Source organism: Schistocerca americana, chromosome 5 (assembly GCF_021461395.2).
Source record: "Schistocerca americana isolate TAMUIC-IGC-003095 chromosome 5, iqSchAmer2.1, whole genome shotgun sequence".
Taxonomy (NCBI): Eukaryota; Metazoa; Arthropoda; class Insecta; order Orthoptera; family Acrididae; genus Schistocerca; species Schistocerca americana.
The window spans coordinates 576,788,894-576,813,250 of record NC_060123.1 but is presented as its reverse complement, the minus strand read 5'-3'; the positions used below and the strand labels follow the sequence as shown (position 1 = coordinate 576,813,250).

Genomic DNA, 24,357 nt, shown 5'->3' with positions numbered 1-24,357 from the left:
CTCTTAATTTCCTTGTATACCTTTTGTTCAGCATCTGATGATGCTCTCGTAACAAGTCTGACCACCTAGTGCTAAACTGCCGGTATTTGCGTATTTTGTACTGAAGAGAAGACGCTGCAACAGAGCCGTATTAGTGTGATTGTGTGACAGGAAATTCCGATCAAGGAAACTAATGCTCTGTAGCTTAGTACTATGAAGATTCGAGATTTTTCTCCCTCATCTCTCCGTCTCGTAGTCTAGCGATCTACTTATTACAGTATGTGAACAGTCATTACTTAGAAACAAGTTCATAAAATTGCTTAGCAATCATCCTCTAACATCTGCATTTTCGTTTGCTGATCATCCATTTTTTTTTTTTTTTGTATTCTTCTGACTTCCTAGACCACAGAAACTGTAACCAAACTACACCGTTTACGTTAGCAAACGTGCACTTCTTATTCGCTTTTTTTGTAATGTTGTATATGACAAAATAGGAATTGAATATACTTATTGATTGCTGACACTAATAGAACATACAGCCTTCAAATAACTGTACGTTTTCACGGTGCATTTTTATTGCTAATGTATAGCATTCGGAAGAAAAGAGGTTGCTCAAATGTTCAAATGTGTGTGAAATCTTATGAGACTTAACTGCTAAGGCCATCAGTCCCTAAGCTTACACACTACTTAACCTAAATTATCCTAAGGACAAATACACACACCCATGCCCGAGGGAGGACTCGAACCACCCGCCGGGACCAGCTGCACAGTCCATGACTGCAGCGCCCAAGACCGCTCGGCTAATCCCGCGCGGTAGAAAAGAGGCAAATTTGATTTCGTTAATATGTCGATTTTAAGCCTCCACTCTCTTTTAAAACATCCATTGAGCTCCTTCAAAATTTTCACTGAACCAAGTAATGCTTCTTCAAAATATTCACTGAAAATTTCGTTAATATTTGTCTTGTTGTTATAAATTGGTTATTGAATCACTGAGACACTAAAAATCGTGGTTTCGATCCAAAACTAAAACCAGTGACGTTTAATTTGTCTTGTAGACGATGCTTTCATGGATAACACATTTTTTAAAATTTAAGACGACATAGGCTAAAAGTAATTGCATTCTACAATTTGAATTATTTTCCGAAACGTGTCATGGAGAAGTTTAAAAGAATGTATGAAGTTAATGACTGGCAGAAACAAATTATGTGAAACTGTAAACAGAGTCATGCGAAAGTCTGTTTGTAGGGGAGGGTGTTGTACCTTGAAGCTAGTGTACGAGATGTATCCTGGTTGCTGTTTCAGCCTAGTGACCGATTTCAGAATCATGTGAAGAGACCGCCATAAGCACTTTCCGACATTTTCTACTGTTTTTGTTGGTGTGAGTCATGAGGTCGTGTTTTGTGCAGTATTTGTAAATATTTTGAGTTCAACACATTTAATTGCTGTATAACACATAAAACCTATTTGGGAAGTATTGTTAGTTCTTCAGTTACATAACTTTACGGGTAGTATAATTCTATGTATCTTTAAACCTAGTTATGTGATGCGTGGGCGGTTAAGCCATACGTGACGGACTGTGCACTAGGGACGGGAAAAACCGACCGGTTAAAACAGATATCGGAATTTTAGTTTCGAATAACCGAAATTTTACGGTGTGTGTTTGGTCCTGGTTGTAACATTTTTTATGAAAAGAAAGTTGATTATGTGTTAGATGACGATCAGTTTGGATTTAGGAAAGGCAAAAGCAGTAGAGAGGCAATTCTGACGTTACGGTTGATAATAGAAGCCAGATTGAAGAAAAATCAAGATACGTTCATAGGATTTGTCGACCTGGAAAAACAGTTGCACAATGTGAAATGGTGTAGAACGTTCGAAATTTTGAGATTTTAATAACATCGGGAGTTAGAAACGAGTAACTAATATACGACGTAAGAATCGGTACAATGCTGCTGAGATTGTAATGCACCTGTTGCTGTGTGGCATGGATTGTTAAACGGTACATCAGGTCTACTCGATAGCTTCCCATTGTCGTGCTCGGAAATCTGTTATGTAGAAGATTGGCATGGTTCAAAATGTTCAAATGGCTCTGAGCACTATGGGACTTAACTGCTGTGGTCATCAGTCCCCTAGAACTTAGAGCTACTTAAACCTAACTAACCTAAGGACATCACAAACATCCATGCCCGAGGCAGGATTCGAACTTGCGACCGTTGCGGTCACGCGGTTCCCGACTGAAGCGCCTAGAACCGGCCGGCAGAAGATTGGCATCATCCCTAGTTTGGAAGTATTTTATGAAGTCTGATAGCAATGAAGAACAGTGCACCATTAGTCTTGAAACTTTAAGAATACGAAGAGGCACAACAAACTTGCGACATCATGTAAGGAGAATTTTGTTGACTTGCTATGAACTTGACATAATAACGGAACCCCTAATATTGGTGTTGTTTTAGGCTGAAAAATTGGAACCACCAAAAAGCAACGATGCAGGGAAGTCATCAACTTGTGACCAACCACTCTCGCTGTCGCCGTGTCCGCCTCCTACACCTTCGCCGGCTTTGCTGGAGACATTGGTAGTATTGGGACTACCTGTGTTCTGCCCCAAAGTACCGTTATCCAAGATGACGGCGATGACGTTATCGCCGCCATCTTGGATGACGTCATCGCCGCCATCTTGGCTGACTTCATTGCCGCCATCTTGGATAACGGTACTTGGGGCAGAACACAGGTAGTCCTAATACTATCAAGACTGATTTCTGCCACCGCCTCCAGCCCATATCCTTTAAGTTTCCTACTCCTTCGCCGGCCGGTGTGGCCATGCGGTTCTAGGCGCTTCAGTTTGGAACCGCGTAACCGCTACGGTCGCAGGTTCGAATCCTGTCTCGGGCATGGATGTGTGTGATGTCCTTAGGTTAGTTAGGTTGAAGTAGTTCTAAGTTCTAGGGGACTGATGACCTCAGATGTTAAGCCCCATAGTGTTCATAGCCATTTGAACCATTTGATCCTACTCCTTCAGATTAATTAGAATTTTCATTCATCATTCGAAAATTTCGTTTATTACTGGAAATGATAGCAATAAAAAAATTCTAAAACCGGTTATTTCACAGACAGATTATTTCGAGTGGTTTTAATAGGTTACACTGTAGATGAAGAAAACTCAGTATAGCTGAGAACCGATTGTTTCAGCGATAATCTCCTTCTCCACTATGTACTTATTGCGCTGTGAAACAGAAGAAGGTCTTCTACCATGGAACACGTCATATTTGCAAATGAACGGAGTTTCTTTAATGTCTTAACAACTTTACCTATATTCAGAATTGAAATTTGTGTACTTTTCAAATAGCTTCTATTTCAAAATGTATTTAACTTGTAACTGATTTTTGATGAAACAGTGTTTCTACTTAATTTGACTTCGCGTACTGATTATTGGTGGGTCGTAAAGTAATAATGTAACAGACAACTTACTGAATTCATTATTGACTATTGACTAGATTTTTGCGACTGCAGCACCTTCAAATATCAACAGAATATTTATTTCTAGGAACATGACGGTGTTGTACATTGGAACACTTTTTCGAATTTGGAAAAACGTTGTTTTTCGAGAGTAATTTACTTAATTTCAGAAAAATTATGCAGCACACATACAGTGAATGCTATCGCATACAAAAGGAACAGTAAAATATATTAAACTTCTATTTCAAGGTTGACTAGAAGCGGAAGTCTGAAAAATGTTCCCAACGTACAATACTCTCTCCAGTTTTTACTTCTGTGGAATTTAAACATATTTTTAGTGTAAGAAATGTCCGCCCCGATAGCTGAGTGGTCAGCGATGCCAAGGGGCCCGGGTTCGATTCCCGGCTGGTCGGAGATTTTTCTCCCCTCGGGGAGTGGGTGCTGTGTTCTCAAAATCATCATCATCTCATCCTCATCGACACGCAAGTCGCCGAAGTGGCGTCAACTCAAAAGACTTGCACTAGGCGAACGGTCTACCCGACGGGAGGCCCTAGCCACACGACATTTCATTTCATTTCATTTCACTGTACGAAATTATGTACAACTTTGAAAATAGTGAAATCTACAGTTTCATTTCTTGCGATTTGGCTTATGCTACAGTATTATGCAGAACTAGCCTTGGCTAAATGATTCACTGATCTGGAATGTCGTCTTGGACCTAAGGGTTAGCTAGATCCTTCAGTTCATCATACTCATTTATATTCTTAGTTTCTAAGTTTTAAAATATATTTCTCTCAAAAATTTGCTTGCCGCATTACGTAATTTCTCCTTCTACTGACTACTGTACTGTTGTGCTTACGACAATAATTTGTTTCGCAGTATCTAGTAACACTAAGTCTCGTCAAAATTACAGACGAGTATCCTTAACATAGATTTACTGCAAAATTCTGGAACATATTTTCAGTTCTGATATAACAACTTTTCTTGAGACGGGGAGGCTTACATCCACGAATCAGCATGGTTTTAAAAAGCATCGCTCGCGCGAAACTCAACTTGCTCTTTCCTCACATGAAATCCTGCGAATGGTGGATGAAGGGCGACAGGAAGATTCCATATTCCTAGATTTCGAAAAGCACTTGGCATGGTTCCTCACTGCAGACTGTTAACGAAGGTAAGAGCATATGGAATAGGTTCTCCGAAATGTGAATGCCCCGATGACTTCTCAAACAGCAGAGCCCAGAACGTTGTCCTCGACAGTGAGTGTTCATCAGTACATAAATGATCTGGCAGACAGGATCAGCAGCAGTCTGCGGGTGTCTGCTAATCATGCTGTAGTGAACGGGAAGGTGTCGTCATTGAGTGACCGTAGGAGCGTACATGATGTTTTAGACGAAATTTGTAGTTGGTGCCATGAATGGCAGCTAGCTCAAACTGTAGAAAAATGTAAGTTAATGCGGATGAGTTGGGAAAGCAAACCTTTTATTTTCGTATACAGCATTACAAGTGTCCTGCTTGACAGTCACGTCGTTTAAATATCTAGGCGTAATGTTGCAAAGCGATATGAAACGGAATGAGCATGTAATAAGCTAATCGTCGACATCGGGTTATTCGAAGAATGTTAGGAAGGTGTGGTTCATCTGTAAAGAAGATCGCATTTTGTGTACTAGTGCGACCCATTCTTGAATCCTGATCAAGTGTTTGGAATCCGTATCAGGTCGGCTTGAAGCAATACATCGAATCAGTTCAGAGGCGGGGAGCTTGATTTGTTATCGGTAGATTCGACTGATATGCAAGTGTTATGGAGAAGCTTCGGGAACTCAAATGTGAATCACTGGAGAGCAGGCAAAGTTCTTTTCTACGACCACTACCGAGAAAAGTTAAGGAACCGGTATGTGAAGGTGACTGTAGAACGATTCTACTGCCTCCACCGTAGATTTCGCGTAAGAACCACGAAGAGAAGACGAATTAGGGCTCATACGGGAACATGTAAACAGTCGATTTCCCTCCCTCTATTTGCGAGTGGAACGAGAAAAGTAGTGGCTAGTAGTGGTACAGCATACCCTCCGTCACGCGCGGTATGGTGGCTTGCGGAACTGTATGTATGTAGACGTAAATGTAGACTAATAATTATCTATTACATGAACATGAAAGTGAAAATAATAACTCCTGCAAATTTCGCTTATTATTATGGGCTCCATGTACGAGGGTGAGTCAAATGAAAACCTTATATATTATTTTAAATATTATTTATTGTGCAGAAGTGGTACAAAGCTGTATCAAGTTTCAACATAATCTCCCCCACACTCAATGCAAGTGTTCCAGCGCTTACAAAGTGCATAAATTCCTTTAGAAAAAAATTCTTTTGATAGTCAGCACAACCATTCATGCACCGCGTGGCGTACCTCTTCATCAGAACGGAACTTCTTTCCTCCCATTGCGTCTTTTAGTGGTCCAAACGTATGGAAATCACTCGGGGAAAGGTCTGGTGAGTATGGTGGATGAGGAAGACACTCAGAATGTATGTCTGTGATTGTTGCAACTGTTGTATGGGCAGTGTGGGGCTATCCACGTCGCCTTGATTTGATTGCAGGCCACAGATGATTTTTTAGGAGATCTGTGTATGATGCACTGGTGACAGTGGTCCCTCTAGGCATGTAATGCTCCAAAATGACGCCTTTTTCGTCCCAAAAGAGAGTCAGCATAACCTACCCTTCCGATGGCTCTGTTCGAAACTTCTTTGGTTTTGTTGATGAGGAAGGCGCCATTCCTTGCTCGCTCTCTTTGTTTCCGGTTGGTGGAAGTGAACCCAGGTTTCGTCCCCAGTAACGATTCTTTCTCATTCAAAGCGCCGAAGAAGTTCTTCACAAGCATCAACAAGTCGTTCTCTCATTTCAGGAGTCAGCTGCTGTGGCACCCATCTTGCATACACTGTGGGAAACTTGAGCACATCATGCATAATGTGGTGTGCTGACCCATGACTAATCTGTAAACATGCTGCAATGTCATTCAGTGTCACTCGGCGGTTTTCCTTCACTATGGCTTCAACTGCTGCAGTATTCTGTGGAGTCACAACTCGTTGTGCCTAACATGGACGAGGAGCATCTTCCACTGAAGTCACACCATTTGCGAACTTCCTACTCCATTCGTAGACTAGCTCCTATGGCAAACATGCATCACCGCTATGAACCTTCATTCGTCGATGAATTTCAATAGGTTTCACACCTTCACTAAGCAAAAACCGAATAACAGAGCGCTGTTCTTCCCTGGTGCGAGTCGCGCGTTGGGCGGCTGTCTTCATACTGGTAGTGCGACGATATGTGTGCATCTGCACTATGCTGCCACCTACAGGCCATTCCACACGCTGTTTGTAGCACGCTTACCAACTTACAGGATAATGGCGCGAAATTTCGATTTGTTATTACAAATTTAAGGTTTTCATTTGACTCACCCTCGTATTATGTGACTGAAGAGGTTTATGTTTACTTCATTTGACAGCATCTTTCAATGTAGGGTGGTCTAAATAAAAGAGGCTCCATGTCTTATGAACAACATACACTCGTTAATTGAAAATACAGAATACAGAGCAGTAAACTGTTATTGTAACGAAAAACAACGTACTGAACCTTCAGGAGGTCAGTAGTTAACATGAGGTACTGAAAATGTTCACCGTAAACTTCGATACGCAACTCAGCACGTCTCAGCGTGTTGCAGGATTTTTTTTTTTTTATTGTATTTCAATTCCCCATCGGGGCGGGCTGGCAGCAGCATATGCGCTGCTCTTCAGCCGAAAGACATAGAACAAACAATAGAAGACAGTGAAAAATATACAAAGGAGAGAATATGGTGAACATAGATATAAAAAAGGGGGAACATCATGGAAGGCAATAGACAAAAAATGGGGCGACTGTAAAATGGAGATGAAAAACTGTTTAAAAGTAGCGCACACAAAAAGCCACACACTGTGACAATTAAAAGAACACAAGGCACAGTATGACTGGCGCATAAAAAGTATCGACGGATGGCGTAGCACACAACAAACACTGACAGCGAACCTCAAGGCAGTACACAATTAAAATCACACCTCTTGATGCACAGGAGAAACAGCACTAAACACGACACTGACGTGGCACACTGACGATGATCAAACCTGAGGATCTGCCAGGCGCAAGGAGATGAGGGAGACTGGAAGAAGGGAGGGAGGGAGGGAGGGGAAGAGAGGGGAGATGGGCGGGGGGCGCGCTGAAGAGGGCCAGGTAGGGAGGGATGTGGGAAGGAAAGAGGCAAGTATGGGGTGCAGGGTCTCAGGGGGGGGGGAGGAAGGAGGAAAATCCGCTCTGGGAGAAGGAGGGGAGAGGAAAAAGGGGGCCCTGGGGAGGGGGGGGACAAGGCCAGGTTATAGTTGGAAGGAAGGGTAGATGTCACGGCGAAGTTCGTCATCTGGGAGGGGGAGGCGCTGGAAATTGCCCTGATGAAGGAGATGGAGGGTGTGGAGGTGGAGAGAGGGAGGGATACAGCGATAGGGGTGCGGCAACAGGTGGGGGGTGGGGAGGAAGGAGGAAACCAGAGGGTGGGGGGGATCAAGCTTGCGGACAATGTAAAGGATGCAGAGATGTTTGAGGAACAGGAGGAGGTGGGGGAAGGGGATCATACAGGAGCCGTGTGGGGGAAGGAAGGCGGATATGGAAGGCAAGACGGAGCGCATTGCGTTCAAGGATTTGGAGGGCCTTGTAAAAGTGGGTGGGGGTGGAGATCCAGGCAACGCTGGCATAACAGAGGATAGGATGGATGAGGGATTTGTAGGTGTGGAGGATGGTAGAAGGAAGCCATCCCCTTGTCTGGCCAGACAGGAGTTTCAGAAGGCGGGGGCGGGAATGAGCTTTCTGCTGGATGATCTGGAGATGAGGGATCCAGGTGAGGTGTCAGTCGAGGGTGAGGCCAAGGTATCTCAGGGTGGGGGTGAGCTGGATGGGACGACCATAAAGGGTGAGGTAGAAATCATGAAGACAAAAGGAGCGAGTGGTGTGGCCTATGATGATTGCCTGGGTTTTGGTGGGGTTGAGATGGAGGAACCACTGGTTACACCAAGTGGTGAACTGGTTAAGGTGGTTTTGGAGGGTATGTTGGGACCGTTGAAGGGTAGGATAGAGAGCCAGGAAGGCGGTGTCATCAGCATACTGGAGAAGGTGGACTGGTGGGGGTGGCTTGGGCATATCAGCTGTATACAAGAGATAAAGGAGAGGGGAGAGGACAGAACCCTGGGGGACGCCAGCCGTGGGATAAAATATACTGGAGTTTGTGTTGTGGAGGGTGACATAGGAAGGACGGTGTGAGAGGAAGGAAGTGACCAGACGGACAAAATTGATAGGCAGGGCGTAGGTTTGGAGTTTAAAGAGGAGACCGGGATGCCATACACGGTCATAGGCATTTTGGAGGTCAAGGGAAACAAAAATGGTGGAGCGACAGGAGTTGAGCTGGAGGGACAGAAGGGGAACGAGGTTTAGGAGTTGGTCTTCAGCAGAGAAGGAGGGTCGGAAGCCACACTGGGTGAGGGGGAGGAGGTGGTGTTGAGTAAGGTGCTGATGGATACGGTGGGAGAGGATGGATTCAAAGACCTTACTGAAGATGGAGGTGAGGCAGATGGGACAATAGGAAGAGGTGGCAGAAGGGGGTTTGTTGGGTTTGAGGAATAAGAGGATGCGGGAGGTCTTCCACAGGTCAGGGTAGAAGCCAGTAGAGGGGATGACATTATAGAGATGGGCGAGGACAGTCAGGAAGGAATAGGGGCTTTCTCGAATGTGGCGGTAGGTGACAGTCGTGACCAGGGGCCATGTTGCGTTTGGACCAGAGGATAAGTTTAATGTCTTGTGCTGTGATGGGTGTGTTTATGTCGGAAGGGGGGTGTTGCAGGAAACTTTCGCCAATTCATGTGGTGTGACATCCGCAATCTCATTCCGAGTGTTTGTTTCCAGATCTTCAATTGTATGCAGATTATGACTGTAGACTTTAGCCTTTAAATGACCCCACAAATTAAAAATGAAAGGTAGACAGATCGGCCTATCTGGGAAGCCATAAACCTGCGGAAAGTGTATGTTCTTCTCAGAAAGATTCATGGGAGTATGGTGTCGAAGCGCCATCTTGTTGGAAAAGCGCATGCTACCGTTCTCCCTATGATTGCAACAGGTCAGTTACAAATACTTGAGAGTTCACGGTGTAAAAGAAAAAGGGGGCTGCAATCCACTGACACACCAAACGCCTGGTTTCATACTGTGCAGAGGTATCGCAAAGCGTTCCCTGGTATTGTCTGTTGACCAGCAGCGTGTGTTTTGATAGTTCAAGTATCCACTAAGGTGAAACCCTGCTTCGTCTGAGCTGAACTAAAGACTTGGATCCAGATAACCATCAGCGACATGTGTGGATAACCATCTGCAATTGTATTGTCATTATGCGTAATCCGTAGGCTTTAATGCGTGCATCACACTAACTTTGTTTGATCGCACGTGTTACAATTTCATAATGTTCTGGCATGACGTTAGTTTGATAATTTGTCTCGGGGATTGACGTCTAGTTGATTCCCGTGGATGTCTTGCCATAGTCTCGTGAACACGTTCAATATTTTCCGGAGAACAAACTTTATTTACTAGACTGCGTTTGACGTTAGCAACTGAATCTGTTGCTCTAAATTTAGTGATCAGTTTCTGCACAACACTTTTTGCAGGAGCAGCTATCTCTGGATATTTTATCGTAAACCTTTCATTTAACGTTTTAAACGGTTTACATCGAAAGTTTGAACAGTAAAACACTCTTTGTTCGATTGAAAAAGGCATTCTGCAGAACTGTATTCACAACGAGCTTCAAACTGATTAATCACGGCGTAGCACTGATCACAAAATCACCACTCGACGTCACGTGACATCACGTGACGCCACTCGAGTGCCGCTCTAGCGCTAAGAAATAACAACACTCAGATCGCTTCAAATATCACGTTCAGTGTAACACGGCACCTGTTTTAGCTTGGCCACCCCATATTTGCTGACCCAAAAGATTTCCACTCGTGAGTTTTTCTCAAGAGTTAATAAAATTTGTAGAGATATAAAAGTCTGAAATTGTTAACTAAATGCGTGAAATTCTGGAAGTCACATTTCTTTCTTTCTTTCAGTGGTGCCATGTCCCGCGCCGACACAGGGTCGGGATTGTTATGAACGGATTTGACAAGGTTAGTGGAAAGGGGTGGCCGGATGCCCTTCCTGCCACCCCCTGGGATGGAATTAGTGTACCCCCTGCTGTCTGCGACTAGTGTAGATGCCGGCCGAAGTGGCCGTGCGGTTCTAGGCGCTGCAGTCTGGAACCGCGAGACCGCTACGGTCGCAGGTTCGAATCCTGTCTCGGGCATGGATGTGTGTGATGTTCTTAGGTTAGTTAGGTTTAACTAGTTCTAAGTTCTAGGGGACTAATGACCTCAGTAGTTGAGTCCCATAGTGCTCAGAGCCATTTGAACCATTTTGAACTAGTGTAGGTCATGGAATAGTGCGAAGGTGTTCAGATGTCTGCGAGTAGTGTAACTGAGGCGGAACGTGGGGACCAGCCCGGTATTCACCTTGTGGGATGTGAAAAACTGCCTAAAAACCACATCCAGGCTGGCCGGCACAACGACCGTCGTCGTTAATCCACTGGGCGGCCGGCGCGCCAACCCGAGTCCAGGAAGCAGCGTGTTAGCGTGCTCGGCTACCCTGGCGGGTTCTGGATGTCACATTGACTGTAACTTAACCGTGATGAATTCTCCAGTGACTTATGGATCCGTCTGTGGTGTAAGCTTGCTCTCTAAACGAAGTGCAATGGATGGAACCAGAAAACTTGGACGATATGCCTTGTGTTAATAATATTTATTTAATCTTATATTATGTACATAGTCGAAACGATGTCAAAAAATTGAAAGACAGTAGACGATCAGCTACATAGAAACGAATTATATATACAAATATATAGATATTTATACAGATCTTGTTGGGAAAATGTCCGCATAAATAATATCACTCTCAGAAGTAATAGAGACACGCAGAAGTAGAAACAGCTTTGTTCTCGCACTGAGCACTCTAGGCAGCCTTCCGACTGGTGATTTTCAGGTGTACGCCGTTCTTGGTGGCCAGGATGGCAGCCATGGGGTCCAGCGGAAGAGGGATGTCCGTCTCACTGCAGACGTCCACCTTGTAGTGGGACAACAGGTGCACCAGGCCCAGCTTCGACTGCAGCAGCCCCAGGCGCATGCCTGCGACAACACCAACATGTTCTCAACTGCGTACATAGCGCTACACTAATTACAATGCCAAAATTAAAAGTGGCAGTCAAAAAATTACTGTCATTATCATTTTGACAAATTAAGAGATTGCATAATACGAATAAGCTTAGGGTTTTCCACATTCTTGCGTGCCATAGGACCTGACAACATTTCAATGTCACTAGAAGAGTTTTCTCTATCTGTCCACTCATATGGCCAAAGGCCTCGTCGCAGTGGTAACACTGGTTTCCATCACAACACCGAAGTTAAACGCTGTCTGGCTTGGCTAGCGCTTGGATGGGTGACCGTTCGGTCTGCCGAGCGCTTTTGGCAAGCAGGGTGTACCCAGCCTTTGTGAGGCAAATTGAAGAACTACTTGATTGAGAAGTAGCGGCTCCGATGACGAAAATTGACACCAGCGAGGGGAGCGGTGTGCTGAACACGTGCCCCTCCATATCCGCATCCAGGGACGCCTAAAGTCTGAGGATGACACAGCGGTCGGTCAGTGCCGTTAGGGTCTTTCAAGGCCTGTTCGGACAGAGTTTAGTTTAGTTTAGCCCACCCATATGAGGGCCTAATATTTTCTCATTCACTTCATAGGTCACAGGGAAATGGGTTGGTATGACCTGTGGTAGTCAGGACTCATGAAAATTTTGATACATCTAGGTGAGACAGGCACTCGTTGGGGATATGGTTTGACCTATGGTCAGGACTCATGAATATTTTGATACATCTAGGTGAGACAGACACTCGTTGGGAGTACGGTTTGACCTATGGCAGCGCCATCTAGCGGGCCGCACATAGCGCCATCTGGTTTCGCCCTTGAAGGTAGACAGGTTTGGTTTTTTGTAGTTTTTTCGTTTGACGATTATTTCGTGAGATATTTGGCCCGGTTACTATCAATGGACCATCCCGTATACCGCCTCATTCGTTACAACTGGTAACCCAGAACTCGCCCTCAAGCGCTAGGCAGATCACCTCCAGCCTAGCACCGCCAACTCCATGGCGATTATAATCGTTCATCGTCACATCAGGATATCTGTGAGATAAACCATCGTGTTATCCACTTTAATGAATTAATGGATACCAAACTCAGGTTGGCTAGACACATAGCTGGAGTTTTGAACTGTCGCCTTTCTACATATATATCCAGTGTCTGAAGTACTTCACTACTTAACAGGGATCAGTTAGACAACTCTTATTAAAACATTTTTATGAACGTAGCACTGGCAGAATTACATGTGAGTACACGAATAAGAGGTTTTATCGGCAAATCATGGAATAATTATGTTGACCAGTAGTGGGATTACCTATCTAGCACGTCGTCTTGCCTGGATAGAGAGTGGCAATGGATAGTTCGATTTGAACCACATTGATTAAACGAAAATTTTCAACAGGAATGACATTCGGCAGTAAAAGTGAAAGTTCCATGTCGAAATTGCATTTAAGACCTAGCTGATCAATATCAATTAAACATGTTGGTATCAACATGGAATTGTGAGCGCACTAAATCAACATAAAAAGTAAACTAAATTCCATCTGAACAGGCCTCAGAAGGCCCAATGGTACCGACCGATCACCGTGTCATTCTGAACCGGTAGGCGTCCCTGGTTGCGGATATTGAGGGGCATGTGGTCAGCACACCACTGTGCTGGCCTTGTCAGTTTTCGTGACCGGAGCCACTACTCCTCAATCATGTGACTCCTCAGTTGGCCTCACAAGCACTGAGTGCACCCCACTTGCCAACACCGCTCGGCTGACCTGGACAGTGGCCCATCTGAGTGCTTCCCAAACCCGACAGTGCTTAACTTCGGTGATCTGACAGAAACCAGTGCCACCAATGCGGTAAAGCAGTTGGCACCAAATATACGCATTACCTCAATTTCCTTGACAAAAAAAGATAGTGAAATCACGGAAGTTGCATAACTGACCTATGCAGAAGCGCGGACCCTCGCCGAACGGCATGTAGACGAAGGGGTGCAGCGACGCCTTGGCCTCGTCGGTCCAGCGGTCCGGGTCGAAGCGGTGGGGCTCCGGGAAGTAGGTGGGGTCGTAGTGCAGGCTGAAGGCGGGCACCATCACCACGACGCCCGGCTCGAGCAGCGCGCCCTTCTCGGCCTCGCTGTCGGCGCCGGGCAGGCGGTACGGCCGCTGCACCTGCCGCGTCAGCGTCGGCACCGGCGGGTACTTGCGCAGCGTCTCTGCAACGGCGCCGAACGTCCCGTCACCACACGCAGTGTGGGCCGCCAGGTGTAGGGAAGCTCAGAGGAAACAAATGGGGAACCAAGGGTAGGTAACCGGATTCAGAGTTATTACAAATTAGTGGGACTGACAACTGTCTTAGAGAGATGCAGCAACTACTAACCAGCATAACGCAATATATAGCTACACATCAGCAACGACTGCGCTTAGGCGTGGGGTACCTAAGAAAGCTGACAAGTTAGAAGTGCTGAATGGAGAGTGGGTATGGAGTAATCGGAAACAACATATTAACCAGAAGATGACTACATGTCGCAAAAATATGAGTTGTATCAACAACTTTTACTTCACCTGCTTTATTTACTGGGTATGCTGAAACACAGTGCTCAAATACGTTTTGCACATTCTGCATATCAACAAATATATGTGGGTTGAGATGCAATGTGTACAGGGGATGAGAAGTAAGTGTTATGAAAGTAAAAACAAAAAATTAAAAATAGCCTGTTCGGAACTGTACATTTTTGTACATCTGTGATACATAAACCTGCTCTTGAGTAATATTCAATACCGTGTTCTTCCACCCTACCCATTCTGACGCTGTCTGCAGCTCTTGGATGGTGGTACTGCTCTCATGTATTGTTTTAGTAGCATTCCAGCGACTAAGCACAGCAATTTTCAACTGTTGCCAAGCACGCTCAATCAGTTTCGTGGTATTCTATTCAATTGTATCTTGCGCTCTGGAAGCAGGTGTTCCCGAGATGAGTGAGGTCTGTTTATGCACTATCTTCTTGAAAGAGGGTGCTACGAGAAATGTGACTGTACAGCTGGATAAGATGTTGGAGAATCCTGTCCCAACGCTGAATAGCATTCATACTACCCTTCAAGACCACGAGAAGCGTCCGACATATGTACGTAGTAACGTCCCAAAACGCGACTGACCCAGCATTGATGAACTCGTAAGATTGCGTAACTAAGACGTACATTGGTAGCTCGCCGCCTCTCATTTTTTTACAGCAATCATCAAGTGTCAGAAAAATCCTACACTTTTAGTATATCGATCTTGTGGTATGTATTCAGATATTGCATGTAGTAAAGACAAAAATGTCAGCTGTGTTTACTGATTTTATTCGTTTCTGTGCACTGGAGCACCAGATAAAACCAGTATACCAAGGTGACAGTGTTGTCCTTAATACATGTAAGAATACTGCAGTCGTCGACCAGTAAAACATAGCAACATTGATGCAAGTCTCATTCCATGCATTTCGTTGCTCACCTAATTAGACCACCATGGTGCTTGAGGCTATTATTCTCGCAATGGACACCTAGAGGCTAAATAAATCGTGTGGAGACATTTTTGAACTATGCAAACGTCGACAAAGCTGTTCCAGTTTCTACCAAAATTCAACGTGCAACTCTGTTGCATTTTGCTGGGGGGGGGACAAACGAGACATATAGTTCACCACGGGGGATCAGTACGACACAGATCATTAAATTTTTCCGTTCCCTAATAGTGGATAAATATTCGAATGACGTCGCTGTCTGGTTTGCCAGTTACCGGGGCACTTTGCCAGCTGACAAACCTTACTGCTGTGATGATACGCTGTTAACACTGACTGTGTTTTAAGCGATCATTCAAGGCATGTTGACAGATTCAGCACTGTATGCACACCGCTTATCCCGTTCATGATTAAAGACACACCACACTATTGAACTTCTCTGAAAACGAAGGTTTATCTAGGTCGTAGTGGTTTGACAAGTCTTTCCAATTCGCAGAAGAATTTCTAAATCTGTAGCATTATAGAGTTACGATTAAAAAACTATGTGAAAAAAATTAAATCTGGCGTAGAATTCACGCGAAAGGAAGCCACTTAAGTTCAACAACTTACTAAAGATCGCATTTATCGTTCATTGAACGCCAAATGACTAACATTTGATGAACGCACACACTTTGCTATGAATCTGGAGAAATCTCGAATGCAGTTGAAACTGTAACAGTGGACGTCTTACCTGATAGCACTCTGTCGAGGTACTTCATCTTCGCGAGAGAGTCGTACGAGATCTCGCCGCTCTCTGCCAGCACGGAGTCAATTTCCTTCAGCACCCGCTGCTGGATGTCCGGGTTCACTGCCAGCTCGTAAGCAGCGAAGCTCATCGTGGTCGACGACGTCTCGAAGCCGGCGATGTAGAACAGGAAGGCCTGTGCCGACACTTCGTTCTCCGACAGCTCTGCGAAGCAAAAAGAGTGGCTCTTTTAATACGGACAGTTCAGATTCTCCCCTCACTGCGCAGGACAGTATCTTTATAGTATAGTTTTGAGTGAGTATGTGGAATGTAGAGTTCGGCGTGAAACTTTGGACATTTGCCAGGTCAAGGAGAACTATTATTGGAGTATATGCCCTCAGTGTCCTACGCTTGTCCTATCTGGAGGAAGTAGTTAGCGTCGATCACGTAAAACTTCAGATTTATCGAAGAATCACCCAATCCCGTTTTTGCATCTGCTTCATCCATGTATTTTATCCAGCCAAAAAAATTTACAAATAAATAAATAAGAATAAAACAAGTAGTCCAATTTCCTCAACTGTCTACATGAAATTCTTTGTCTGTCGACTGTTTTCCCTGTTCTTCTGCTGACAAGACACCGCACTAAATGTTTTATGAGGATTTCGCCTTGTACAAGGTGAGGGACCCAAACAGCGAGGTCATCAGTCCCATCGGATTACCGAAGGATGGAGAAGGAAATCGGCACGCCTTTTCAAAGGAAACATCCTTGCATTTGTCAGAAACGATTTAGGGAAATCACAGACGTGGGTATGAACAGTCGTTCTCCCAAATGAGAGTCCAGTGTGGTAACCACTGCACCACCTCACTCGGTAGATGTATTTGTTGTTGAAGCCAACACAAATGCAAATAGTGACCTTCCTGAAGAAAATGGCTTCAAGAAGAATTAGTCAGACATTCATTTAACGTGCGTACTCCTAAGTTTCAGTCAATTATCAATGAAAACCACCAACTCTTGTATTACAGATTTATCATGCTGTGACCAGTTTCGGTCGTCGAACATTTTCGGATGCGCTGTTATGCGCTGATGGCACGGTACTCGTCGAAAATATGAGGCGATGCAACTCATTGTCCAACAGGGCATTGTTTTAGCACGAGTTGGAGGTATTCTTCCATGGGGCATGTTTACAATATGTCAGCTAGATGCCATGAAACGTCTGCCGTCGTTTCCCAGTGGTGAACAATACCCTATTATCACATGAAACGCCTCGCATTCGGGAGGACGACGGTTCAAACCCGTCTCCGGCCATCCTGATTCAGGTTTTCCGTGATTTCCCTACGTCGTTTCAAGCAAATGCCGGGATAGTTTCTTTCAAAGGGCACGGCAGATTTCCTTCCCCATCCTTCCCTAATCGGAGCTTGTGCTCCGTCTCCAATGACTTCGTTGTCGACGGGACGTTCACCACGAATCTTCTCCTGCTCCTCACACGAAACTAACTGAGTGCCTACAGCAAACTCCAGTCGACCTGAACACTTAGAAAGACAGTGCTTCAGCCCATCGATCCTGACTTTCGAGAGGATGATTTGTGGGCCACACCATGTACATGAAGGTTTGTCCCCTGATGACCTGACCAGATTTCTGCTGATCCAAGCAGTCTGCTTGAGTGGTAGGGATGGGCGGTTATGGACTACGAAAGTTCTCCAACATATTCTCCTCTCGTTGATGCATAGGACGATGCGTTGCATCCGTCATCAGGGCGAAACGGGGTGCTACGTGCTATGAGCGCATATGCCTTTTCTGTAGTATTAGAGTATCAATAGACACATTTACTCGTAAAATAATAACTGAACAAGTCGGTACTTACTCCAGTCAGTGCCTCCTTGCTTCTCGCCTTCGACGAAACCCTTCGTGTGCAGCTGGATAAACAGGTCCATGAAATCGTTCCTTCTGATGGAATTTTCTAAGCGATCGTGGACTGTCTCCTTCACCATATTGTCGAAAAACTGCAGTGTATTGTTCCTAGGAGCTCTGGAACTGAAGTGTAAAAGGAAAATTGTGAAATATGTCAGAAAGATTTTTTTATAGCTAACCTAGAACTATATTTATTACAATATTTGAATCCTAAAAGTCATGAAACGACTTGTAATTGCTAACAGTAAGACATTTCTGTTAGTTATTTAGGTGAGATATTTACCGCAGTTTTATTTTTCATAGTTATCTTTTTGCAGTTGTGTGTGAGGAATAATTTGCAGTACAGTAATGATAGTGAGCGTCACGAAGCAATGCGGACATCCACGTACATACAGTAATTCTGCAGAAATAATCTGACGTTATGAAACCTCTAAGCGAATAAGAATATGCAGTTAATTGTTAAGTGTTTCCTCACACTTGGCAACCCAACAGTGGTATACTGAATTACTCCCCCAGTATGTACATCTTTCGTGCGCATAGGACATGGACATTACTCAATATATAGTCTTCGTGAGATTCACATTAAAATTTATTGCACTTAAAACTCATGTTATCCAATACAGTACACGGATGGATAAGACTGTAATTAGTTTTCTCGGACCAGGGTGGATGTCCGTTATATTTACATTGTGAGAATATTTGAAGAATGTGCAGGGTATGTATCGTACAGGGCCACCAATGGATCAAGATAAGAAATAAGAGGAGGATATGAAATGGTTCGTATCGAGTTTGCGGAACGAAAAAAATACGGATAGGGAGGCGAAGGAAATATAGAGGTATGGTATAGGTCTTTTGATGGAAAGGACAAACAAATGCGAATTCTGAGAAGCAGACCAAGGCGTAATAGAGTTTTAAGATAATGATTTAACAGTGTGGCAGAGATAATCAGTGTGAGGTTTACATAGAGGAAGATGTGTTACTTCAGCGCTTTAAAAATGTGGGCGATTTTGGGATAATGCAGTCCCCGTATTCGCCCTACAATAATTTTGGGGATTTTTAGACTACGGTGAGTACCGTACTCGATGTTAGGAGGTAAGAGATGTGGTGTCACCGCCAGACACCACACTTGCTGGGTGGTAGCCTTTAAATCGGCCGCGGTCCGTTAGTATACGTCGGACCCGCGTGTCGCCACTGTCAGTGATTGCAGACCGAGCGCCACCACACGGCAGGTCTAGAGAGACGTCCTGGCACTCGCCCCAGTTGTACAGCCGACGTTCATAGCAATGGTTCACTGACAAATTACGCTCTCATTTGCCGAGACGATAGTTATCATAGCCTTCAGCTACGTCATTTGCTACGACCTAGCAAGGCGCCATAGCATTTGATAATTTTCTTGTGAAGCATGTACAATCAAGAGCGATGTTCTACAATTGTGGATTAAAGTTAAGTATTACAGCAACTGCGTCCGTTTTTCTAAGTTCTCATTTCCTTGTAATGTTCCAGACCTCACGCCAGTCAGCGTGAGCTTAAAAGCGTGCATTTCGGCCTCCTCTAGCAACACAGTGTTGGCTCTTCTGCCAACACTTCAAGAGATATGTGCTGTTTTGCGCTTTGAGGTTAGTGGGAGAACGTTTCGTAAACAGCACTCATTCCACACTAGAGTGAAAGCAGATTTATGGAAACAATCGCTACGCTGTGGAAAAGACATTGCTCAGTGATGTCATTTCTTTTGGGTCGATTAGTCCAGCAAGGGATGCAGCAGACACTAATTATATTGGGATTCAGAAACGCAGGAGAGAGATACTGCCCGAATTGAAGCTGTGGATGGACCCTGAGTCGCGCCTGAATCTATAACGCAGCAAGAGTAACTTCTGGCAGAGGTCTGGGGAGGAGGAGTTTTCAGTCAGGTAAACAGTTTTAATGCTATTAAGTGTCAGGGCAGCTTTTGGCTATTATGTAGGGACCATGGAGGCAAAAGGGTAACTTGGTTCGTCCTGTAATTATTGCCTAGGTGTTAGATAAGTTCACTATCACGTCTACACCTGACTGTTCCAAACTGATGACTTAAATAATGTACAGGATGAACAAAACAACGTTCAAAAGGTACTGAGCAAAAAACAGTTTCATTTGAAGGCACTAGAAAGGAAATGCTGATATGCTGTTAGTCAACAGTAAAGGAATATATAAGAAAATCTGAACACTTTCATAGAGCTTTGAAGTCCAGATGCCATTTCAAATTTTGGTACAGTTTCCACAGTAAAAAGATGAGTTACTCACTCGTAGTACCGCTTGAGCGGAGGCGTAAAGATTTCGGTGGCGATCTCCTTGAAGGGCCTGGCCCGTGGCTGGAAGAGGATGCGGCCCCACATCCTGAAGTCGCAGTCCGGGTTTCTCTGGCAGTTGAGCTTGACGCCGAAGGCGAGCGTGGCGATCACCTCCGTGGTGTAGAGCGCGAACACCTCTCGGAACTGCAGCACCTTGCCCTCCCGCGCGGCGTCCGCCAGCACCTCCACCATCTCGCTGCCGCACTCGTTCAGCGTCTGCGAAGGGAACGCAGCTTTCGGTAAGTCCACCAGCTATCGATCTGTCCCTTGACCTCTAAAACCCCTTGACTGTGTATGGCATTCTAATCTCATTCTCAGACTCTTAACCCAAACAGTTACATTTAACTACGTCAGCTTGTTGCACCTGCCTCTCACAATAATCCACCACATGTAACCATTAACAGCCCCCAACGAATTACATCTGTGCCCAAGGATTCGTCTAAGCTACATTTCTATACATCCTTGGCACTACTGAAATGGTTAAATCACCACAGCTGTGTGCCAATAACACCACTGTTATGTGCCTCTGAACATCATAAAAATCCCACCCAAAAATGGATGAAGAAGGTTGCATCTTCGTCAAACACGTTGGCCCTTATGATAAACTCTACCATGTCCCACGAACCTACAGTAGAGACATCCCAAAATATCTGCCTCTACATTTACAACCAATATATCCAGCTCGGTAAAATACCTCGGCAAACTTTCCTCCTTAAATTAGTAGTTGACATTCTTCCATTACTGTCCAACCAATATTAATCCCACAGTAAACTAGAACCAATAGAACTACTAATCGTCCGTACATGGAAATTGCATTCCTTCACCATCCTCCATACCTGGAAGGCCGTCATATGACATATCCTTCTGTATAGAGTTAGCTGGGTTTCCGCTCCACCAAACTGCCTCCCTTCCAGAGCCATGTACACTCTTATCTTGCTTTCCGGTCACGCTTATCCTCGTCTTCAATAATCGTTTATCAACTCATCAAATTACCCTTCGTCCTCATCTACACTGATCGCCTGTGCTTACACTTTGTGCTTCCCAGAAAACAGACCCCAATAATCTTATTACCCTAACCCTAACCCTAAACCACCAATTTCCAATACTGATAAACCTTTGCACTACCGTATCGACACATTGCACGTATCCGATATATATCCTGAGTTCCTTTCTTCTTACCCATACTCAAACTCCTCTGTCCCACCGCAACTTCTGTTTCACTTCATGTAAATCAAGATTCCATTGACCATGACGCCGTGGTAACTCACTTCTTACACCCCCATGAAGCCAGTCCACTTAACCTCACCTAATTTATTCTTTCCAATTGCAATTTCTTTCCAGTCAGCAAAGTGCAGTACTTCCTTCGACAGGCTCAGCATCTTAGAAACACAGCTTTTGAAGTCTACAGTGACTATTTGTAGTTTTAATAAGGTCACTATAGAAACTAGTTTAATAATCATAAAACAATAGAAATATTCCATCTTCTTTCTGATATTTATATCAAACTTCGTATTTCAAAAGTTTCTTGGCTGAAGAGCTTAATAGTAGCTTGTTGCCAGCCACCCTTAAGCGTAAGGGACGAGGGAGTAAAATAACATCAAAAGAAAAATTGTGAAAATAAGAGTAAAAATAATAAAAACTGGCAGTGAGACCTTGATCATCGGTCTTCTATGATACAGTAGTAAGCGTCGCATGTTACCGAATTATAAGTTCTATTTTTGTTTCCCTAATCCTTCTGGGGTGCGAAAGTCTGAAAATAGGACCCTCACGCACTTCATAATTGTTTTATTAAGTACCTAAAACCATTGCTGTAGCCATTTAAAAAATTGCGCGTTCACACTCACCAAAGTGACAGGGTGTCTATAGATACCAACTAACAATACACAGAGCATTATATCTTATTTCTAAAGGTGGCAGTTTGATGCGTATCATTTTCACCAGTATTCAAGGACTCTCAGAGCAAATAAAAGTTGTTGTTCAGAATGTGACAAATGCCTAATAATCTTACTATCATCCCAGGTAGAAGAAAGACCACGCTGCTCAAAATGCGTGGCGGGGCTCGTTATAATTTTCTGTGTTCGTTGGAACATCTGCTCACCTGGAACATGTTCTTCAGCTTGCCACTGGTAAACAGTGGGCTGAGTTTGTTGCGCAGACGGCGCCATCGATCGCCCTTCATGAAGAACAGCTGACCCTCCAGTATTGGGTCATCTACAGGGACAGGTTCTCGGTCGGTGAAGTAGTCAAAGTCCTTGACAAGTATTTGACGAATGAGATCTGGGTCGATGACCAGCAGGCGGGGTTCAAGTCCACGGTAGTAGCCCACGTAGCGCTTATCTGAAAAAAATCCAATTAGTGACTGTTAAAAGAGCACTCCACCTGCTATATGATCTGTATCTTTTAAAAACTACCGAGCAATTGTCTTATGGACAATGCAATGAAAAGACTGTCACTTCACTCTTACCATTTTACGCAATCACATAAAAGTTTTATACTGTTAACTGGAGCAGCCACCAGTGGCCTTGATGAGAAAGATTGGAGAAACTTGAGGATGGTTACCTGTAACGCTTATGGAGTGAACCAAGGCTTACGTCAAAATTACGAAGTGTCGTATGACTCAAATTGCCGTTTGTACGCTTTCAGGTGGCATTGAAGGCCAGTTATCATTACGATTCAGTGGAGTATAATATAATGTGCTGTCCTTCACAGATTGGTGCTTCTGTTCGCCTGCAAGTCATGTCAATAACACCACATTACTCTCGTTAGATCTTTTTATGTGATGAAGAATGAATACCACTGTGCTTCACTACGTAAGGTCCTACTGGAGGTGGTACAGCCTTCCAACTTACTTCCTAGGCCAATTGTAAGGGAACTTAACAGTTCTATGCCGATCGCAAACACCATTGAAATTTAATATTTTTTTACATATCGATGGTAGGCAATGAAAACATTGTAACTTCATTTTGATAAATATTGAAGGAGGAGCAAAAAAGTGTTACAGATATATTTCCTGCATGTATAACTATGTAGTGAAAGCCCATTTACTGACCTATTAGTGAAACCCATGCATTTTCAAATTTGTCTTTGATAATGGATTTACTGGTTACTTGAATTACGAGGTTTTCGCAGACAGTTGGAGTGACGAGGTTTTATTGCCTATCACAGATGTGTAAATCGTGCCAGCCTTGAAAGAAACTTACTGATTCCTGTGTCTAGACAGTTGGTAACTGCCAAAAAGTAGCTGATCTAAATGTGATGCTGCATTCCTTAGTATTTTGTAGATTGATGATTTCTTCTCTGCAGTGTACATACCTCTGAACTGATGGTAGAGTTCGTCGAGGTCCTCTGACAGCATTTGTTTCTGCACGATGGACTTGTAACAGTTTCCAAACGGCGTCCAGGGTCGCGACTGGGGGGCGCCCTTCTCTGTCCAGTAGCTGAAGTGCCGGAAGTAGCACACCCACAGCACCAGCGCGGCGGCGATCATCACGAGGGCCAGTTCGTCCATCCACGAGTCCAATACCACCAACATGGTGAGGGTCTGGTGTAGGCTGCGCTTATCAAGACGATCCTGACCTCTGCGAACAGTGTACAAAAAAATGGCTCTCAGCTCTGTGGGACTTAACAGCTGTGGTCATCAGTCCCCTAGAACTTAGAACTACTTAAACCTAACTAACCTAAGGACATCACACAACACCCAGCCATTACGAGGCAGAGACCAGTATACAGATACTACCGTAAAATCGAAGTAATGCAGCTGAACTGATGGTGGGGGTGATGAAGTAAACTACCTCTATTCATGCCTAACTGACTGCTGTATGTTGACAATGGAGGGAACTCAAAAAGGGTGTGGTGAAACACTCTACTGGCCATTAAAATTGCTACACCAAGAAGAAATGCAGATGATAAACGGGTATTCATTGGACAAATATATTATACTAGAACAGACATGTGATTGCATTTTCACGCAATTTGGGTGCATAGATCCTAAGAAATCAGTACACAGAACAACTACCTCTGGCCGTAATAACGGCCTCGATACGCCTGGGCATTGACTCAAACAGAGCTTGGATGGCGTGTACGGGTACAGTTGCCCATGCAATTTCAACACGATACCACAGTTCATCAAGAGCAGTGACTGGCGTATTGTGACGAGCCAGTTGTACGGCCACCATTGATCAGACGTTTCGAATTGATGGGAGATGTGGAGAATGTGCTGGCCG

At 44.3% G+C, this 24,357-nt stretch overlaps 1 protein-coding gene across 1 annotated transcript; it reads right to left on the bottom strand.

Moving 5' to 3' along the window:
• Window positions 1-11,373: 11,373 nt before the first annotated feature.
• LOC124616550 (probable cytochrome P450 6a14) lies at window positions 11,374-23,672 on the bottom strand. The gene is made up of 7 exons (XM_047144868.1): window positions 23,447-23,672; window positions 22,233-22,471; window positions 20,088-20,350; window positions 17,764-17,933; window positions 15,908-16,126; window positions 13,633-13,902; window positions 11,374-11,692 (listed from the first exon to the last, which is right to left on the bottom strand). Exons 1-7 carry the CDS (start codon window positions 23,664-23,666, stop codon window positions 11,520-11,522), a joined length of 1,554 nt encoding a protein of 517 aa, XP_047000824.1. The 5' UTR covers window positions 23,667-23,672; the 3' UTR covers window positions 11,374-11,519.
• Window positions 23,673-24,357: the final 685 nt, after the last annotated feature.

Excerpts from the sequence above, each read along its gene's own strand:
- LOC124616550 (XM_047144868.1), bottom strand. The coding sequence starts at position 23,666 with ATGTTGGTGGTATTGGACTCGTGGATGGACGAACTGGCCCTCGTGATG. Across the intron at positions 22,472-23,446 it reads ACTCTACCATCAGTTCAGAG|ATAAGCGCTACGTGGGCTAC; the intron begins GTATGTACACTG and ends GATTTTTTTCAG. Across the intron at positions 16,127-17,763 it reads GCAAGGAGGCACTGACTGGA|AGCTGTCGGAGAACGAAGTG; the intron begins GTAAGTACCGAC and ends TTTGCTTCGCAG.